This window comes from Pogoniulus pusillus, chromosome 12 (assembly GCF_015220805.1).
Source record: "Pogoniulus pusillus isolate bPogPus1 chromosome 12, bPogPus1.pri, whole genome shotgun sequence".
Classification (NCBI taxonomy): domain Eukaryota; kingdom Metazoa; phylum Chordata; class Aves; order Piciformes; family Lybiidae; genus Pogoniulus; species Pogoniulus pusillus.
The window spans coordinates 28,310,254-28,328,849 of NC_087275.1; the positions used below are offsets into that span (position 1 = coordinate 28,310,254).

Genomic DNA, 18,596 nt, shown 5'->3' on the forward strand with positions numbered 1-18,596 from the left:
GCAAAACTGTAAATAGAGCTTAATTCCTTAATTTCCATCCCTCTGAGTCTAGTCTGGGTGATTTTCTTAAGTGTGTGGGGGCCAGGTAACTCCCAAACCATCACACAGGAACAATGCCTTATCTGTTTTACTGCACTAACCAAGTGCTTCAGTCCTTTCAATGATTCAGTGACTTCTCTCTGTACTTTCCATGTACAAAGTCTTATTTTGCATTACTTCACATCTACTGAAAACCTAGGAAAAGGCTGAGAGACAATATGAAAATGCCTGGATTATCTTTTTGACTCTAAAAGACTGAAAGCAATATCTCAGTGCAAATTATTTTAAAACACAGAAAGAAGCCTAACATCTGTTTTAGAAAGCAGGAAGTGGAATCTGCTCCACTATATGGTGACAAAGCCTGATATATCAGAAGGTTAAATGACTTTGGAATGTATCTGGCTCTCCCAGACTCTATCATCTGGTTAAGGCAGATGTGAAAATGCTGATATTTCACCTTCCATTTTCCTTGAGGCAACTACTTTTCATAAAATAGCAACATTTTCAGGTAAAAAAACCCTGAACTTTAAGTTAATGAAATTAAACTATTTAATAAAAAACATATACAATTAAATCTAAATGTGAAAAAGAAACTTTTTGCTCTAGGGCAGCGATTTTATGAGAGCAGAGTCAGAAGTGGGAATATATGACTTATACTTCCAGTTCTACCCACCTTGTATATTTTAGATTGTGCTATAAATGACCTAAATGTATGGAAAAAACACCAATTTAAAAAGTAAGGCACTCAGTGGTAGTTTCTACTTAAACATGAATCACTTCAGGGAAGGGAATGCCAGGAGGAGAGTTTAAAAATAACACACTCAGAAAACATTTCTTCTGACACAGAAGTTTCACTATGAAGAGCCTTATCCCATATCTGATTAATTAAAATGCATATATTAAAATACAGTACCTTATGACACATGCATAGAGCCCGCTGTCTTGTACCACCGTTGGTCGGAACCAAATGGAGTCTTCTTCTTTGCTCATTCTAGTCCCGTCAAAAGCTATAGGTTCTTCAAAATCTCCAGGTCCAGAGCTTTTGTACCACATCAAACTAAGTCCAGCACTTTGGGCTAGTGAGTAATTAGCTCTGATATATCCATAAAAGAGTGCACATTTTATACGAACAGGTTCTCCCACTAGAACTTGATATTTCTTGTAATCCACAGACCAGTCAGTGCATCCATCAGCTAAAAGAGAAGAAGAAGACAAAAAAGAGGTTATCAAAGGCTTCAGAGAGCACTAATCACACAGCAACCTATGCTGTGTTAGAGGTCTTTGAATGATCAGCAGCATTCTTTTGGTCTCTGAAAAATTAACTGCATTTTCACTCTGTTAATGTCATGGAATTGCCTATGTGTGGTGTGGGCAATTTCAGAGATAGCTGAGCAGTTGTGCATTTATAAAGCACTGCAGTGAACTTAGTGCAACACAGAGCTCATGTGGTACTCAAGTCACAATTGCGTGTCCAGAGAAGGGCGACGAGGCTGGGGAGAGGCCTTGAGCACAGCCCTATGAGGAGAGGCTGAGGGAGCTGGGATTGGTTAGCCTGGAGAAGAGGAGGCTCAGGGGTGACCTTATTGCTGTCTACAACTACCTGAAGGGTGGTTGTGGCTAGGAGGAGGTTACTCTCTTCTCTCAGGTGGCCAGCACCAGAACGAGAGGACACAGCCTCAGGCTGCGCCATGGCAGATTTAGGCTGGAGGTGAGGAGAAAGTTCTTCACTGAGAGAGTCATTGGACACTGGAATGGGCTGCCCGGGGAGGTGGTGGAGTCGCCGTCCCTGGAGCTGTTCAAGGCAGGATTGGACGTGGCACTTGGTGCCATGGTCTAGCCTTGAGCTCTGTGGTAAAGGGTTGGACTTGATGATCTATGAGGTCTCTTCCAACCTTGGTGATACTGTGTGGATACTATGATACTGTGAATTGCATCACTCAAGTATCTTTAGGGTACCTATGTAAAGGTAAGAATTACTGAGTCACAGAAGTGTTGTGGAAGGCAAATAGGCCTAAAACATGGCCTGGCTGGCACCCATCTGCTGATGGATGATGCAAGGGCAGAAGGAGAGCAAAGGCTTGAGCCATTTATGTCTCCTCTTAAAGTGATAAACAGGTACCCAGAGGTGTTTATGCATTTGTGAGTGTCTTGCCCAAAGCAAGCCTTGGTTTCACCAGTATAGGCTGGATGTTAGGAGGAAGTTCTTCCCAGAGAGAGTGATTGGCATTGGAATGGGCTGCCCAAGGAGGTGGTGGAGTTGCCATCCACGTAGGTGTTCAAGAAAAGCCTGGATGAGGCACTTAGTGCCATGGTCTAGTTGACTGGATTGGGTTGGGTGCTAGGTTGGACTGGGTGCTAGGTTGGACTGGATGAGCTTGGAGGTCCCTTCCAACCTGGTTGATTCTGTGATTCTGTGGTCAGTTTTGGCAAAGTGCCATTCTGATTGGCGAATCTCTGTGGACAAAGGAGTCATTACGCTCGGGCAGAGCTTAGTTGCAAGCGGTGTGTTCTGCCCTGCCTCAGTCCAGCCTGGCTTTGAAGTACAAGCTTTGACTACCTGGAAACTTACTGTGCTTCAAATTTAGCAGGCAAAGGCACTGAGTGCCTCACAATGTGCCACCGACATCATGATCTCTGCACATCTGCAAGCCATCCTGCCTGCATCTCTGCAAACCTCTGTGCCAATTCTAGAGTCCAATAGGAACCAGGATCAGGTCAGAGATAATCTACCTCTCTCCTAGCACCCTGTTAGAGCCTGGGAAGATCTTGAAACCTCAATGGATATTGAGACACCAACAGAACTCCCTTCAAATGTTTGAGTACTGTCTGGAAACTATAATTCATCTCCAGGAGTCCAAGGTTAGTATTTTGTGAGTAAATATTCATAATTTTAATATAGTTTGGACAGGTAGATAGCTTAGAATATCACAAAACACTTGTCCTATGAGGACAAGCTGAGAAACTTGGAGTTGTTCAGTCTGGAGAAGAGAAGACTTCAAGGAGACCTTAATGTGGCCTTCCAGTAGCTGAAGGGGGCCTACGAGAAAGCTGGTGAGGGTTCTTTTAGCATGTCAGGTAGTGATAGGACTAAGGGGAATGGACCCAAACCAGAGGAGAGGAGATTTAGATTAGACATTAGGAAGAAGTTCTTCACCATGAGGGTGGCACGACACTGGAACAGGTTGCCCAAAGAGGTGGTGGAAGCCCCATCCTTAGGTGCTTTTTAAGGACAGGCTGGACGTGGCTCTGGGCAGCATGGTCTGGTGGAAAGTGCCCCTGCCCGTGGCATAGGGTTGGAGTTAGATGATCCTTAGGGTTCCTTCCAGCCCTGACAATAATGTAATTCTGTGAAATATTTGTGAATACATTCACAAAGCTAAAGTCACACCAGATGCTCCTCACCCTAGAGTTGGCTGACTACTGGCTTGGATGGAAAATTCAAGCTGCTGTGCAAGGTACAGCTGCATTAACACTTTAAACATGGGCAATGCTTTCATCTCTTATTTGGGAGCACAGTATGCCAGGTAGTGAATTTTGAGATTTACATCTGGATAATACCACTGTACTTATTACACATAGCAAAATAAGAAAGACACAAACATCTCCAGACATCACAGCATAAGTAATAACCTAAGTCAATAACACCTTGAAAGATGGCAGCAAAAAAAGAATAAAAGTGTTAGAATCAATTTGCATTGTGAATAGAATCCACACAGGGAAATAATTTGGATATCTCTGGATTGTCTCCTCTGCATTTACATTCAGGAGCAGGAAGAGACAATAATATGTCCCTGTTCTAATTTTCCTGTAAAACAGTCACTAAAAATCAGTAAAACAGCAACATTGCTGTGGAAATTTAAGTGAATGGAGACAAGGCTGCTGTGCTATTAACTTCCACATAGAACTTCAGAAACTAACTTCCATTTATTTCAGAATTCATTTACATCTTTGATCATTTCAGTTTTTATCTTTCTGAAAGAGCATTCTCTCTCTGATCTGATTTTCTTTCTCTCTGGTTTTAAATCCTCTTGCCAAAAATGAATTGACAGGCATCTCTAAGCAGTGTTAATTCCATTATATAAGTTACCAGGTAATAGTTTCTTCATCATACTTTATTATCAAATTGTAATATTGCCTTGAACTGCTTAATTAAGTCAGCACAGTTTGGCTTATAATATTAGTCATCTTTTCTCTCTCAGGATATTCAGCTCTAATGGATCCCAGTTCATTAGGCTTGATGATTCCAGGAAAACATACTGCAGAATAACACCAACTCTGTTTCAAGCTTTCATATTGAATGAAAGGTTAGTGAGGCAGAGCAGATACCCTTCACTTTATTTCAGCTTCCTATTCCTCATATAAGAGTGCTGAAGATCACCTGCTGTGCAGTTTAGCAGGCTTAAGCAAGCATGCTAGCAGGTATTGTAGATTCATAGAATCATAGAATCAACCAGGTTGGAAGAGACCTCTAAGCTCATCCAGTCCAACCTATCCCCCAGCCCTATCCAGTCAACTAGACCATGGCACTAAGTGCCTCATCCAGTCTTCACGTGAAAAATAAACACCAGACAAAACCACATTCTTGAGAGCTACCAATCAAAGCTTAGTTGGAGCTTTTAAGGAGAATGCCACCAATAATTTGCCTGTGTAGACACTGTATTTGCATTAATGCTCTGGGATATAGTTATTACAAATATATAAATTGGGTGGTGTTTCTATAGCAAGGGAATCAAAAAAAAGCACCTGAATACCTAGAATTGTCTAAACTTTCACATTAAGACTTAATATCACAATGGACAATCAATGTTACATTTCAGGTAATTATCTACTGAACTTTTTGATCATTTCTTGGCACTAACCACATCAATATGTCCCACCAGGTAGCTTAAGAGAATTTAAACTCAAGCAAAAATGGCTATTAGCATGCTCATAATACCAGGGGTTAGTATGTTTTATCTAGTGGTGTGCTTCAGAGGTCAATACTGGGTCTAGTCTTGTTTAACATCTTCAGCAATTGTGAGAATTGATTCAGATGAAGTTTCGCTGCCTTATTCTTCAGAGACAGCACTGAGAGAGAAAAATGAAAAGGAGGACAGGGGGCAGTTTGTAAGTAATGAATCAAGGCATTAGAAAGGCTTTGATTCCTCTAACATCCGCTCTAACACCTGGCCTCCTTTTCTGGTTTTGGCCATGTGGAGGAAGGCTATCTGTCTTTTAGAATGTGGGAGAAGGCTTTCTGTTTATGCCAATTATTATTGCAGACTGTCTGTTGCTTCCCTGTACCTGCTGTGATAAAGATATATAAACCCTCAGATTGCTAGAATAAGCCTTCTCACTGGATCTGAAGTGTGGACTGTGAATTTCTCCTGCAAGTAATGGTCTGGATGAAGGAGTAGAGTGGACCTACTTGTTGATGACACAAACTTAAAAGGAGTGGCTGATTTGCCACTGGATCATACTGCCATTCTGAGGGTCCCCAACAAGATGGGGAAGTAGGCTGACAGGCACCGCATGAAATTCAACAAGGAGAACTGCAAAATCTTTGGGAGACAATTAACAACTTCATTCACCAGCATGTGCTGGAGGACACTCAACTAGAAGCCACTTGGCAGAAAAAGAACTCTGGTCCTGGTGGACACAAATTTGAACATGAAATTGTGTTGTGTCCTTGCAGAAAGGTTAAAAAAGAAGAAGAAAATGTAGCAGCTTTACTCAACAGCTTTAATCAAAGTATTACCAATAGGCTGGGGGAAGTGATCCTCCCTCTCTACTCAGCACTCTTAAGGACATATCCAGAGTAGTGTGCCCAGTTCTAGGTCTCTCAACACAAGAGACACATGGACAGACTGGAGAGAGTCCAACAGAAGGCCACAGATGTAATTAAGGGACTATAGAATCTCTCCTGTGAGCACTAGCTTAGAGCTGAAACTGTTTAGCCTGGAAAAAAAAAAGGCTGAGGGGGAATTTTATTAATGAATATAAATTACCTGAAGAGAGGGTGCAAAGAGGACACAGGCAGGCTCTGCTAGTGCCCAATGATAGGACTAGAGACAATGGACACAAACTGAAACACAGAAGGCTGTTTTGGAACAGGAGGAAACACTTATTTTACTGAGGGTTGGTACAGGTTTCCTAGGTTGTGAAGTCTCCATTCTTGGACACTTTCGAAAGACAGCCAAACACATTGCTTGGACAACCATTTCTAGGTGACCTGCTGGAGCAGGCATTGAAGATGACCTCCAGTAGTTCCCTCCAACCTCAAAAACTGTAATTCTGTGAGTTATTGCAGTTAAACCCAGTGATAAGCTTATGAAAAGATATATCCTCTTCTCAATGTAGGTTTTCAAAGTGAACGTGAGAGTGCTTCTTTTCCTGCTTGCAGAAATGTTATACCAGTTAAACACTGCCAACACTGACACCCAAGTCGCTTAGAACTGTATTAACCTTATTACAGCTGGAAGCTTTAATATCTTAAAAATCATTCAGGAAATACTTCACACTAGTGCTCAGGCAATATGCCTTCATCTGTGAGAAGGTGCTAATGCAATTTTGACAGATGAAATAGAAATTCATCATTCCCCTCATAAGACACAGACATCTTTCTGTGATGTTTTGTGGCAACAGTAATGTTTCAGGAGATGACTGCCTGCCTGTGCTTAAAATGCTCCTATTGCATTGTAATTGAGGAGTATAAACCTGGGCTTAAAACCAAATAATGGAAAAGAAAAATAGTCTGTCATGTCCTTAAAAGTGGCATTACTGTGAACAGTCAGACAGGTGCCAGCATGTGTGCACTGCAACTGACATTTTCTTGTACACTCCGCATTGCTATAAAGAACAGGCATGCATTTTTCAGTCTAGGAGACTGGTGTCGCCGTCCCTGGAGCTGTTCAAGGCAGGATTGGACGTGGCACTTGGTGCCATGGTCTAGCCTTGAGCTCTGTGGTAAAGGGTTGGACTTGATGATCTGTGAGGTCTCTTCCAACCCTGATGATACTGTGATACTGTGAGAACTTGGATGTATCAGAAACCTCATTAAAACCCTGATTTCCACATTCCTTGAAGCATGTAATGATACATTTCCAAAGACCAAAAGACTAATTACATTCATAATGCCTGTTACATTCAGAGAAGTGCTGAGATTTTGCTGTTGACACTGGCACTTTAGAAAAAAATGTTACATATTTGCATGCTGAACACTTCATAAACAGGGACAGAAGAGAGCAAAGGCTTAATGCGCATTCAATACATTGAAGGATTTCTATTCAGTTCTGTACTCTGACTGTGGTCTGTTTTTATTCTGACAGGATTTTCTTCCTTTTCTTTGTGTATAAGTAGGACACTGACCAAAGAAAATATCTAGTGCTTCCCTTCTTAGTAGTAACTGCTACAGACACACAGTCAACATCTACCTTTATTCTGTTTCAAAACAACTGTGGGGGGAAAAATCCTCTTGAATTTTCAGTGGGTTTATTTCTACCATCACACCATCGAGCAATCAATCATCTTTTATTTTATAAATTGGAAAATACTTGAATAATTCAACAGCTTTGAAATTTCAGAACTGCCTTCAAATGAAGAGTTGTAGTCCGGATCTATATTTTAATATGCTGCCAGTTCTTGCTGCTCATAATAGCACAACACAGGGGCCAGGATGAATATCATTCTCTCAGTTGTTTCCTTGAGTGATTCCAGGGTATGAAATAAACCACACTACATCACTGTCCTAATAATGAGATAAATTTGAGTGGGATAAACAAGCTTCTTGCAGGCTATATCTGCTGGTAGGACTCAGCACACAGAATATTTAACATTATGCAGAAGATCTTTCCCTTTATTTTTCAGAACTATGTGTATCATTCTCAAGGCTAAATTCAATGCTGAAAAGAAAGATAAAAAATAAAGTTCCTGGGTCCACTGTTTGGCTTCATTCAAAAGCTTCATTTCAATGTATAAGCTTCACAGTTAACAGAAGTCTTCCAGTTGGTGGAAATTTCATAGAATCATAGAATCAACCAGGTTGGAAGAGACCTCCAAGATCATCCAGTCCAACCTAGCACCCAGCCCTATCCAGTCAACCAGACCATGGCACTAGGTGCCTCATGCAGTCTTTTCTTGAACACACAATTTAGGCTCTATGGCTGAACATAGTTCTCTTGTGGTTTGAGTCCAGCCAGCCACTCATACAATTGCCCCTCCCTCTAAATGGGATAGGAAGGAGAACTGGGAGAAAAAGGCAAAACCCTGCAGGCTGAGATAAAGAAATTTTGATAGAACAGCACAAGGATATAGTGAGAATCAGGGAGAAGAGTAACACTAAAGGAATAGTACATACAGTGAGAGATACAAACCGCAGCACTGACTTTGATGGCCTGGCCCAGCTGCCTGACTTCTGACTCTTGACCCACCACCACCACAGTATCCTGCTCAAAGCACCCATGCCTGCCCCAGACAGCTCTTCCCTTATATCGTGGCCATGACATCAGTATGGTATTGAATACCTCATATTGTGGCCCCTCCCAGCTCCTTGTGAATTAAAAAATAAACTAACAAAAGGCCCCAGCAAACAAAAAACCTTAACTCTATCCTAGCCAAACCCAGGACATCTCCTAAAACTTTTTTTTTTCTAACAGTTACAGTAAATTAGTCTAAATATATTGTACTTAATAATTAATACAGATTAACAGTTTATTTTTTTCCTGCTTTTCTGTGTTTGATGTTTTGTTCACAGTGTCATAGAATCACATAATGTCTTAGATTGAAAGGGATGTTAGAGATTATCTACTCCAATTTGTGCTGGCAGAGGTCTAGGCTGAATGTTAGGGGGAAGTTCTTCACAGAGAGAGTGATTGGCATTGGAATGAGCTGCCCAGGGAGGTGGTGGAGTCGCTTGCCCTGGAAGTGATAAAAAAATAAAGACTGTCTGAGGCATTTGATTCCATGGTCTAGTTGATTGGACAGGACTGAGTGCTAGGTTGGACTGGATGATCTTGGAGGTCTCTTCCAACCTGGTCGATTCTATGATTCTATGATTCCATCTTCCCCACCACGGGCAGGGATGCCTCTCAACTAGACTTGTGTGCTCAAGGCACACTCCATGTAATTTCTTACAGAGAAGTTAATGGAATGTCAGTGAGCCCTCTATTTATTTGTCAGCTACTTCAGTTTTGGTTTTTTTTTTTTTTTTTTTAACACACTGTTTACAACCAAATCTGACAAAGAAGTGGCTTTCTGAATTTCTCAACTTTGAAAAATAGGTACAAGAGGGAGAAATCACCAGGTCTTGTTCCTAATGCTGGGAATCTCTCAAGGAGAGTACTAGTGAGTGAAGAAATAATATGATAGAGTAGACTAAGCATGATGGGTAGAGAAACCAAACAAAAAATATTGTAGCAGTGCAACTAAGAGTTTTGGGTAGGGTGGAGAAGTACAGGCATAATCTGTCAAGAAATCAAACTCAACTATCCTTTAAGTAGTTGTTCCCAAAACAACTTCTCAACAGTTCATCAAGTGACTCCTAAGACACAAGATTGCTTAATTTAAAACAATTTTCTCAGCATAATTTTTTCCTTCAAAATCACAGCCTTTTTTGTATAGCATCTTTTTTACCCTGGTTGTTTATTGCCTAGACTAGCTAGCATCCAAAACAAAACATGAACATGAAAAACAAAACAAGACTTCATTTTCTTCTTTCTAGCACGCTCATTACAGTGCAGGAGCCAATTAGCTCTAAGCAACATATCACACAGTGTTCTAGTGTGTGTTCTCATTATGAAGAAATGTGAAGATTATCTATTTTTGGGTTGTGTATCCATTTATTTAGTATAAAACCAAATTCCAACAGGAACGAAGAAGCAGAGAGTAGAAAGGCAACACACCATGGCGATAAGGGCAGTCAGCTCTGTTCTCAGACAACTTAAATTTTGTTGTTTCAAGAGACTACAAAAATTGTAAGCATGGAAAAAATGGATTTATCATTATTGCTAATGATTAAGTCAAGTATATTTTATACATTATTAAGATGGGTGGGCAGAGGCCAATGGGATGAGATTTAACAAGGCCAAGTGCAGGGTTCTGCACTTTGGCCACAACAACCCAAAGCAGCACTATAGGCTGGGGACTGAGTGGCTGGAGAGCAGCCAGGAGGAAAGGGACCTGGGGGTACTGATAGACAGTAAGCTGAAGATGAGGCAGCAGTGTGCCCAGGTGGCCAAGAGAGCCAATGGCATCCTGGCTTGCATCAGGAACAGTGTGGCCAGTAGGACAAGGGAGGTTATTCTTCCCCTGTACTCAGCACTGGTCAGACCACACCTGGAGTGCTGTGTCCAGTTCTGGGCTCGTCAATTCAAGAGAGATGTTGAGGTGCTGGAACATGTCCAGAGAAGGGCAACAAAGCTGGTGAGGGGCCTGGAGCACAAACCCTATGAGGAGAGGTTGAGGGAGCTGGGCCTGTTTAGCCTGGAGAAGAGGAGGCTCAGGGGTGATCTCATTACTGTCTACAACTACCTGAAGGGACATTGTAGCCAGGTGGGGGGTGGCCTCTTCTCCCAGGCAACCAGCAATAGAACAAGGGGACACAGTCTCAAGTTGTGCCAGGGTAGGTATAGGCTGGATGTTAGGAAGAAGTTCTTCACAGAGAGAGTGATTTCCCATTGGAATGGGCTGCCCAGGGAGGTGGTGGAGGCACCGTCCCTGGGGGTCTTCAAGAAAAGACTGGATGAGGCACTTAGTGCCATGGTCTAGTTGATTGGATTAGGGCTGGGTGCTAGGTTGGACTGGATGATCTTGGAGTTCTCTTCCAACCTGGTTGATTCTATGATTCTATGATTCTAAGCGTCTTTCTGCACTAAGACTGCTATTACAGGTGTGCAGATTGCTTTGGTGTACTTCTGTTTAGGAGAGCATTTTCAGTTTAATTGAAAACTTGCCAAAAATTATGTTGTAGGCTTAGAAAATTGCATATTTTTATCTAGAAGTGTGTAGTGGTTAGTATGAGGGGGTGCTAGTAGAGGGAAAAAAAAGAACCATCAGGATGTGTTCCAGTGTGATCTACTCTAGGTGATCCTACTCTGGCAGGGGGCTGGACCAGATGACCTTTCGAGGTCTCTTCCAGCCCCTGACATTCTATGATTCTATGACATCTGAGAGAGATAGAAAAAAAGTATTTTAGAAACCATCATTTATTAAAGAAAATTGCTCCTAAAAATTGCAATTGTCCCAGTTTCACATGAGAGTATTTTTGAAAGTGGTAGATTTGGTAGTGGGTGAATCTTGGCAAATGCACTAACCCACAGAAGGAGAAGGAATGGAAAAAGAAAGCTGAGAAATGGAAAAAGAAATCTATGGTTTGACCCAAATTAATTAAACATCATATAGTTGCAAAATGGTAGGGGCTGGAAGGGTCCTGTGGAAATCATCTTAGCATGATTCTACGATTCTTTGAAGGGCAGCTGCTTTATGGCCTGGTTAGGGCTGTCATGGCAGCAATGTGTGGCCTGGCAGGGGTAGCATTGCACTGTGAGATGAAAGTGTTGTTCTGCAGGCTAGATCAGACTAGAGTCTGCATTGCCTTATCACAGACAGGAGTAAATAATGATTAGAGATGGGAAAAATAACACAAGACATACCCTCCATGTAACCATCTCTTCATCAGGTGACACATAGAATCATAGAACCACAGAATGGTTTAGGTTGGAAGGGACCACAAAGATCATCTAGTTCTACCACCACCCCCTCCCTGCCATAGGCAGGGACACCTCCCACTAGAACAGGTCACTCAAAGCCTCACCCAACCTGGCCTTGAACACCTCCAGAGAGGGAGCAACCACAAGCTCCCTGGGAAACCTGTTCCAGTGTTTTACCATCCTCACTGTAAAGAACTTTTTTCCTAACATCTAGTTTAAATCTCCCCTCTGCCAGTTCAAACCCATTACTCCTTGTCCTGTCATTACAAGACCTTGTAAACAGTCTCTCCCCATCCCTCCTGTAGGCCCCCTTCAGATGCTGAAAGGCCTCTACAAGGTCTCCTTGAAACCTTCTCTTCTCCAGACTGAAGAGCCCCAACTCTCATAGCCTGTCCTCATAGCAGAGCTGCTCCAGCTCTCTGACCATCTTCGTAGCCTCCTCTGGAGAAGATGTCCTTCTTTTGTTGGGGGCTCCAGAACAGCATACAGTAGTTTACTCTAAAAGAGTTGTCCATTTTAGCAGCAATGTCTGCTCTGTGTTGTATGATACATAGCTTAACAAATTGCAAAAAACATACATAGGTAACAGATGTGTTACTACTTTGTGTGCATGGTTCAGAACAGGAGATATTTTCCTTCTGTTTTGCATTCCCTTTTAATCTTAAAAGGCCTTTAGAAAGTTCTACATGAATGGCTCAATGGAAACATCAGTTCATAACATTACTCTGAAGCTTTCCACTAGCACACAGTAGAGCACCCAGTGCCATAATAATTATAAAATACAAACTGACAGAAAGAAAAGCTTTAGCCATTGTCAGACTGGAATTTGTTAACTGAAGCAGATCTGCTTTTATATAAAAAACACTGCTATTTGATGACTAACAGAAGTGCACTGTAACAGACGAGAGGAAAACAAAATCAAATTAAACAAAGCAAAACAAACAAAAAACAACCAAACAACCAAACCCAAACATCCTGTATGCTTCCACAAAACTGAAAGAAAAAAGCTTCCACGTATGTGCAACACTAACACAATTTATCATCAAACCTCTAAAGAAAATATTTGCTTGGGACATAGAATCATAGAATCAACCAGGTTGGAAGAGACCTCCAAGATCATCCAGTCCAACCTAGCACCCAGTCCTAGCCAGTCAACTAGACCATGGCACTAAATGCCACAGCCAGGCTTTGTTTGAACACCTCCAAGGATGGTGACCTCACTACCTCACCTGAGACTGTTACCCTATGTTCTGTTGCTGGTTGCCGGGCAGAAGAGATCAACCTCCACCTGGCTACAGCCTCCCTTCAGGTAGCTGTAGGCAGCAATGAGGTCACCCCTGAGCCTCTTCTTCTGCAGGCTGCACACCCCCAGCTCCCTCAGCCTCTCCTCATAGGGTTTGTGTTCCAGGCCCCTCACCAGCTTTGTTGCCTTTCTCTGGACACATTTCAGCACCTCAACATCTCTCTTGAATTGAGGGGCCCAGAACTGGACACAGCACTCCAGGTGTGGCCTGAGCAGTGCTGAGTACAGGGGCAGAATAACCTCCCTTGTCCTACTGGCCACACTGCTCCTGATCCAGGCCAGGATGCCATTGGCTCTCTTGGCCATCTGGGCACACTGCTGGCTCATGTTCAGCTACTATCTACCAGTACCCCCAGGTGCCTTTCTTCCTGGCTGCTCTCCAGCCACTCTGGAGAAGCTAACTTTCAATTTAAGAAGTTTTTGTAATACATGCTCTTCTCCTTGCAGATGTTACCAAGTGCAAAACATGGCAGATTAAAGCCAAGAGGACCCTCTTGAAAGCCTTAGCAGGGAGCAACAGTACTAACTGAACTTTAAAGAGAAAATATTAACTACAGTAAATCTGCACCCCATGGATTACAAAAAGTCATTATAAATCTGTTGGTACACTTTTTTCTGTTTTAGAAGAACCCATATTATTATAGCATCTGGCATTTTCCTTCCCTTGCTCTTTGCTCCCTCCCCCCCATTGTATTTTTCCTTTGGCCATATTAAGTCTAGAAGCTAAAGCTTATGAAAGATATTAAATTTTATAAATCTTTGCTCCCCAGTTTGACATTTCCTCTGTTCCCACATGGTGCATGTTTGTTACACTAGAGACAGCTTACTAAAAAGAAAGAGGTCACCAGAGCAATACAGTAGTTCAGCACTTTAATTCCATTAGGCAAAGGAACTGAAAATCATTACTATTTGAGTTTCAGAAGAACACTTCCCTCCTTTCACCAAAAAGTGCTTCAAAGCATAGCATGAATGTTTTGGTTGAAGCAAATCTAAAGACACAGAATGGCTTTAATTGATTTAGGAATCCAAATAAATCCCACAAGACAAAGATAAAAAGCTTCCTCAGTTACCTCTGTGAGTCAGGTAAACATGCTTATGTGCCTAGCTATATTGAATTTTAAAGGTGAAAACAAAACATCAGAGCATTGCCCTTTCCCTCCTTATGCTATATCCTTGAATACATAGAAAACAAAATTAAGACTTCTTAGATAAGGCAACAAAGTGCATTCTTAAAGTCAAATATTCCTTTCCAACCATAGTGATTCATAGTGATTAGATGTGCTGAGGGATTCAGTTTAGTCAAGGACTTGTCAGTATGAAACTAATGATTGGATTTGATGACTGTAGAATCATGGAATCATAAATCAACCAGGTTGGAAGAGACTTCCAAGATCATCCACTCCAACCTAGCGCCCAGCCCTAGTCAATCAACTAGACTATGGCACTAAGTGCCTCTTCCAGTCTTTGCTTGAACACCTCCAGGGATTGCAACTGCACCACCTCCCTGGGCAGCCCATTCCAATGCCAATCACTCTCTCTGGCAACAACTTCCTCCTAACATCCAGCCTAGACCTCCCTTGGCACAACTTGAGACTCTGTCCCCTTGTTCTATTGGTGGTTGCCTGGCAGAAGAGACCAACCCACACCTGGCTACAACCTCCCTTCAGGTAGAAGGTCTTTTCCAATTGAAGAAATTCTGTGATTCTGTGACACAAAGAAATTTTTTTGGAATGAAATGCTGCAAACATTTGCAATCAGAAAAAAAAAACAAAAGACTTCACTTGAAAGACATCTTTTAATATATTGTAAAATAAAACTTTCATTTGTGTTTAATGAAGAGACACAGAATATTTATTTCATTGTGGGACTGCTTTTTTCTGCGGTGTCATTAGGATACATGATGAGATCAGACAGCTCAGATTTGCCCTAGCAGCTGAAACCAGCTGAATATTGAAATGAAATTCCATAGATTGGGTGAAACCAACTTCAGAAGTTGTATTTCAACTGCTCTTCACCTCTAAAGCTATATAATACAGCAGACACTCATTGAAAACACAAACCTTGTGTATTCCACTGAACAGAAAATAAATCTATATTTATTTATTTAGAATAATTTTGGAGTGATTTGCATTGGAATGGGCTGCCCAGGGTGATGGTGGAGTCACCATCCCTGGAGGTGTTGAAGAAAAGACTGGCTGAGGCACTTGGTGCCATGGTCTGGTTGATTGGATAGGGCTGAGTGATAGGTTGGACTGGATGATCTTGGAAGTCTCTTCCAACCTTGTTGATTCTATGATAAGTTTGGATGCCAGATGGGTGAACTGCATGCTGAATGCTTACTGACATTTCTCCAGGCAAGAAGAATTCAGCACACTGGTGTTCAACTTCAGGCCCTTTCCTAGGTGTTTAACCTATGCAGTCAGAATTTGTATGAGACTTTTGTGGTACGTGCTGTACTTTCCCATCTGCATAGCCACCCACTTTGCACTCATAACCTTCCTATAGCTCTTGCTAATCATCAAGATGCCAAAGAGAAGGTTGTTCTTTGTTGATGTAACAATTTGGCTGGTAGAAGGGACAGCTTTTGCTAGGAAAAGAGTGGTGACTAAACACAGGGAGAAAAAAAAAAACTAGGAAAAGAAACAGATATCCCTAAAGAGTGTAAAATTCTTCAGATATGGATTCAAGTGACAAAACTGTGATAACATCAAGAGATAAAACTGGTATCATTACATAAATTTCAAATTAAGGCTGGAGGATCTTTCTGTTATTGCTGTTATTTTTCTTTCTGCCATGCCACACAGATAACTTTATCAAAAAGCAGCAGCAACAAAATCCCTATGTTTAGTAGTTTTCAGGGCAGCTGGAGCGAGGAAGGGAGAGCTGCTTCTCCTTGGTAACAAGTGACAGGACCAGAGGAAATGGGGGCAAGGTGTGGCAGGGGAGGTTTAGGGTGTTCAGTGAAAGGGTTATCAAACATTGAAATAATTTGACCAGGGCAGTGGTGGAATCACCATCCCTGGGGATGCTCAAGCACTGTGTTGACCTGGTGCTTAGCAACATGGTTTACAGTGCTGGGTCAAAGTTTGGACTGGATGATCCTGAAGGTCTCTTGCAATAAAAAGTAGACTGTGTGATTCATCTGCTCTAAATCTTCATTTTTTTCTTAAAAATGGTCCCCAGAGAAAAAAAAAATTACAACTCTGACTGTCAGAATGCTACCACTTAGCTTTGAATAAATTGAATTTCATGGTTCATGGTTCATTTTCTTCTGTGGGCTAGGGGGACCCCTTAGCTGACCTGTAACTAGTTTTATAAGACATCTGTCCTTTCTTAGGTATTAGACAGATCTTTACAGGATATATCATCCAAAGAAGCCTGGCATACAAGGCAGGCTAAGAATTATAGCATCATTACCTTAAAAATAAACAAAAGGGTCCAGGAAAGTTGGACCTACTTCAAGAAAGAACTCTTCAAGGAGGAGGAACAGGCTGTCCCAATGTGCCAGAAGCTGAGTCGATGAGGGAGGCAGCCAGACTGAATGGGCAAGGAGCTTCTGAAGGAATTAAAGATAAAAAAGAGGATATATCACCTTTGGAAAAAAAAGAGAAGGTATCCCAGGAAGGAGACACAGTCTGAAGTTGTGCCGGGGGAGGTATAGGCTGGATGTTAGGAGGAAGTTGTTGTCAGAGAGAGTGATTGGCATTGGAATGGGCTGCCCAGGGAGGTGGTGGAGTCACCGTCCCTGGAGGTGTTCAAGAAAAGCCTGGATGAGGCACTCAGTGCCATGGTCTAGTTAATTGGCCAGGGCTGGGTACTAGGTTGGACTGGATGAGCTTGCAGGTCTCTTCCAACCTGGTTGATTCTATGATCATACTGGATGGCAGCAATATCCCCTCTCCCAGACTTTTTTTTTAATTATTTTTTTTTCCACTAAAGGAAGATTTCTTTTTTCCAGTGAAAGGTAATGCATCTGAAAAGAAACAAACCTAGGTATAATAAACTATGTTTTCAATTAAACCTAGCACTCACATGCCTGTCTAAAGATGTTTCTGTAGTCCAGAGTAGGCACTAGGGGTGACTGTACAGCATAAGCATCATAAGAAGTGTCTTCCTCTCTGTCCTTTTAGGTAATTGTATAGCATGTGGTCACACTTGAGTTACATGACAAACTGACCTACATTTAATAGTGAATTTTATTTTCTGAGCATGTTCAAAAATCTACCAAAGGGGGTGGGGGAAAGAAATGAAATAGAAATGCCTATGTTTTATACTAGAGAATCTGATCTTCAGACTTCCACTACACCTTTCCAGTCACCAAAGGAATGAACATCTTCATAAAGGAATTCAATGAAATTAGAAATAGTTGTTTGAACACCTTCTAACCCAAATATTCCACTGAGAGTAAGTTTTATTGAGTGATGCTTCACTCTGTTTGATCTCTGTGCAGCTTTTTTTGATACCTCAGATGCACTGAGGTAAAGAAAATGCTAGTATATTTTGCAAGATAAGGTCAGAGGGTTGAAATAGATTTTGATCTATGCTTAATTAAAAATTCTTTAGGGGTTGTTCAATTTAGTGACTAATTCACTTTCTATCTATCCTCACTCTCCTCCTCTGCACATATACGCACACTTAAATATACAATTTAATTATTAATGATGAATTTTGTTGCTTTATGTAAGGAATATCAATAAGACTGAAATCTGAAAGTAGTCCTATGGAGAGGGACCTGGGCATCCTGGTGGATAACAAGTTCACCATGGCACAGCAATGTGCCCTTGTGGCCAAGAGGGCCAATGGGATCCTGGGGTGTATTAGGAAGAGTGTGTCCAGCAGATCAAGGGAGGTTCTCCTCCCCCTCTACTCTGCCCTGGTGAGACCTTATCTTGAATACTGTGTTCAGTTTTGGGATCTCCAGTTTAAGAGGGACAGGGATCTGCTGGAGAGGGTTCAGTGGAGGGCTACAAGGATGATTAGGGGACTGGAGAGAATGGCTTATGATGAGAGGCTGAGCGACCTGGGGCTGCTTAGTCTGGAGAAGAGAAGACTTAGAGGGGATTTGATAAATCTTTATAAATATCTGAGGACTGGCCAGGAGAGGGAGGACAGGCTCTGCCCACTCAGGGCAGGTCGCACAGGAACACATCCCAGCAGGTTTTGAAGATCTCTAAAGAAGGAGACTCCACAGCCTCTCTGGACAGCCTGTTCCAGTACTCCATCAAACATTCCTTGTGTAGTACATGTGAAATTAGATGGGATTAAACCTTACTGTATGGCATACAGTGTATTATTTCACACACTTAACAGTGCAAATAAATGATGTGAAGCACATAAATATTAATCCCAAGATTCTCACATCCTTTATCCTCAAGTATCTTATTTTGTTTCCTCCAGAAACAAGCAAGAAATAGTGACAGGCAAAAGTAGGAAAAGCTACTTTCAATTAGGAAGGTTGGAACTAGATGATGCTTGTGGTCCCTTCCAACCCTGACTGATTCTATGACTCTAATTGGAGTAATTGAATCATCATAATTAATATTCAGGTCTCAAAATTACTTTGTATCACT

The 18,596-nt window shown here is 41.8% G+C and overlaps 1 protein-coding gene across 1 annotated transcript in view; it reads right to left on the minus strand.

Moving 5' to 3' along the window:
* The window catches only part of IL1RAPL1 (interleukin 1 receptor accessory protein like 1), a 679,666-nt gene that overhangs the window by 306,427 nt on the left and 354,643 nt on the right, over positions 1 to 18,596 (minus strand). Inside the window, exon 3 of the mRNA XM_064151980.1 lies at positions 953 to 1,232. Coding sequence (XP_064008050.1) covers positions 953 to 1,232 — 280 coding nt within the window. The remainder of the gene's footprint in view (positions 1 to 952; positions 1,233 to 18,596) is intronic.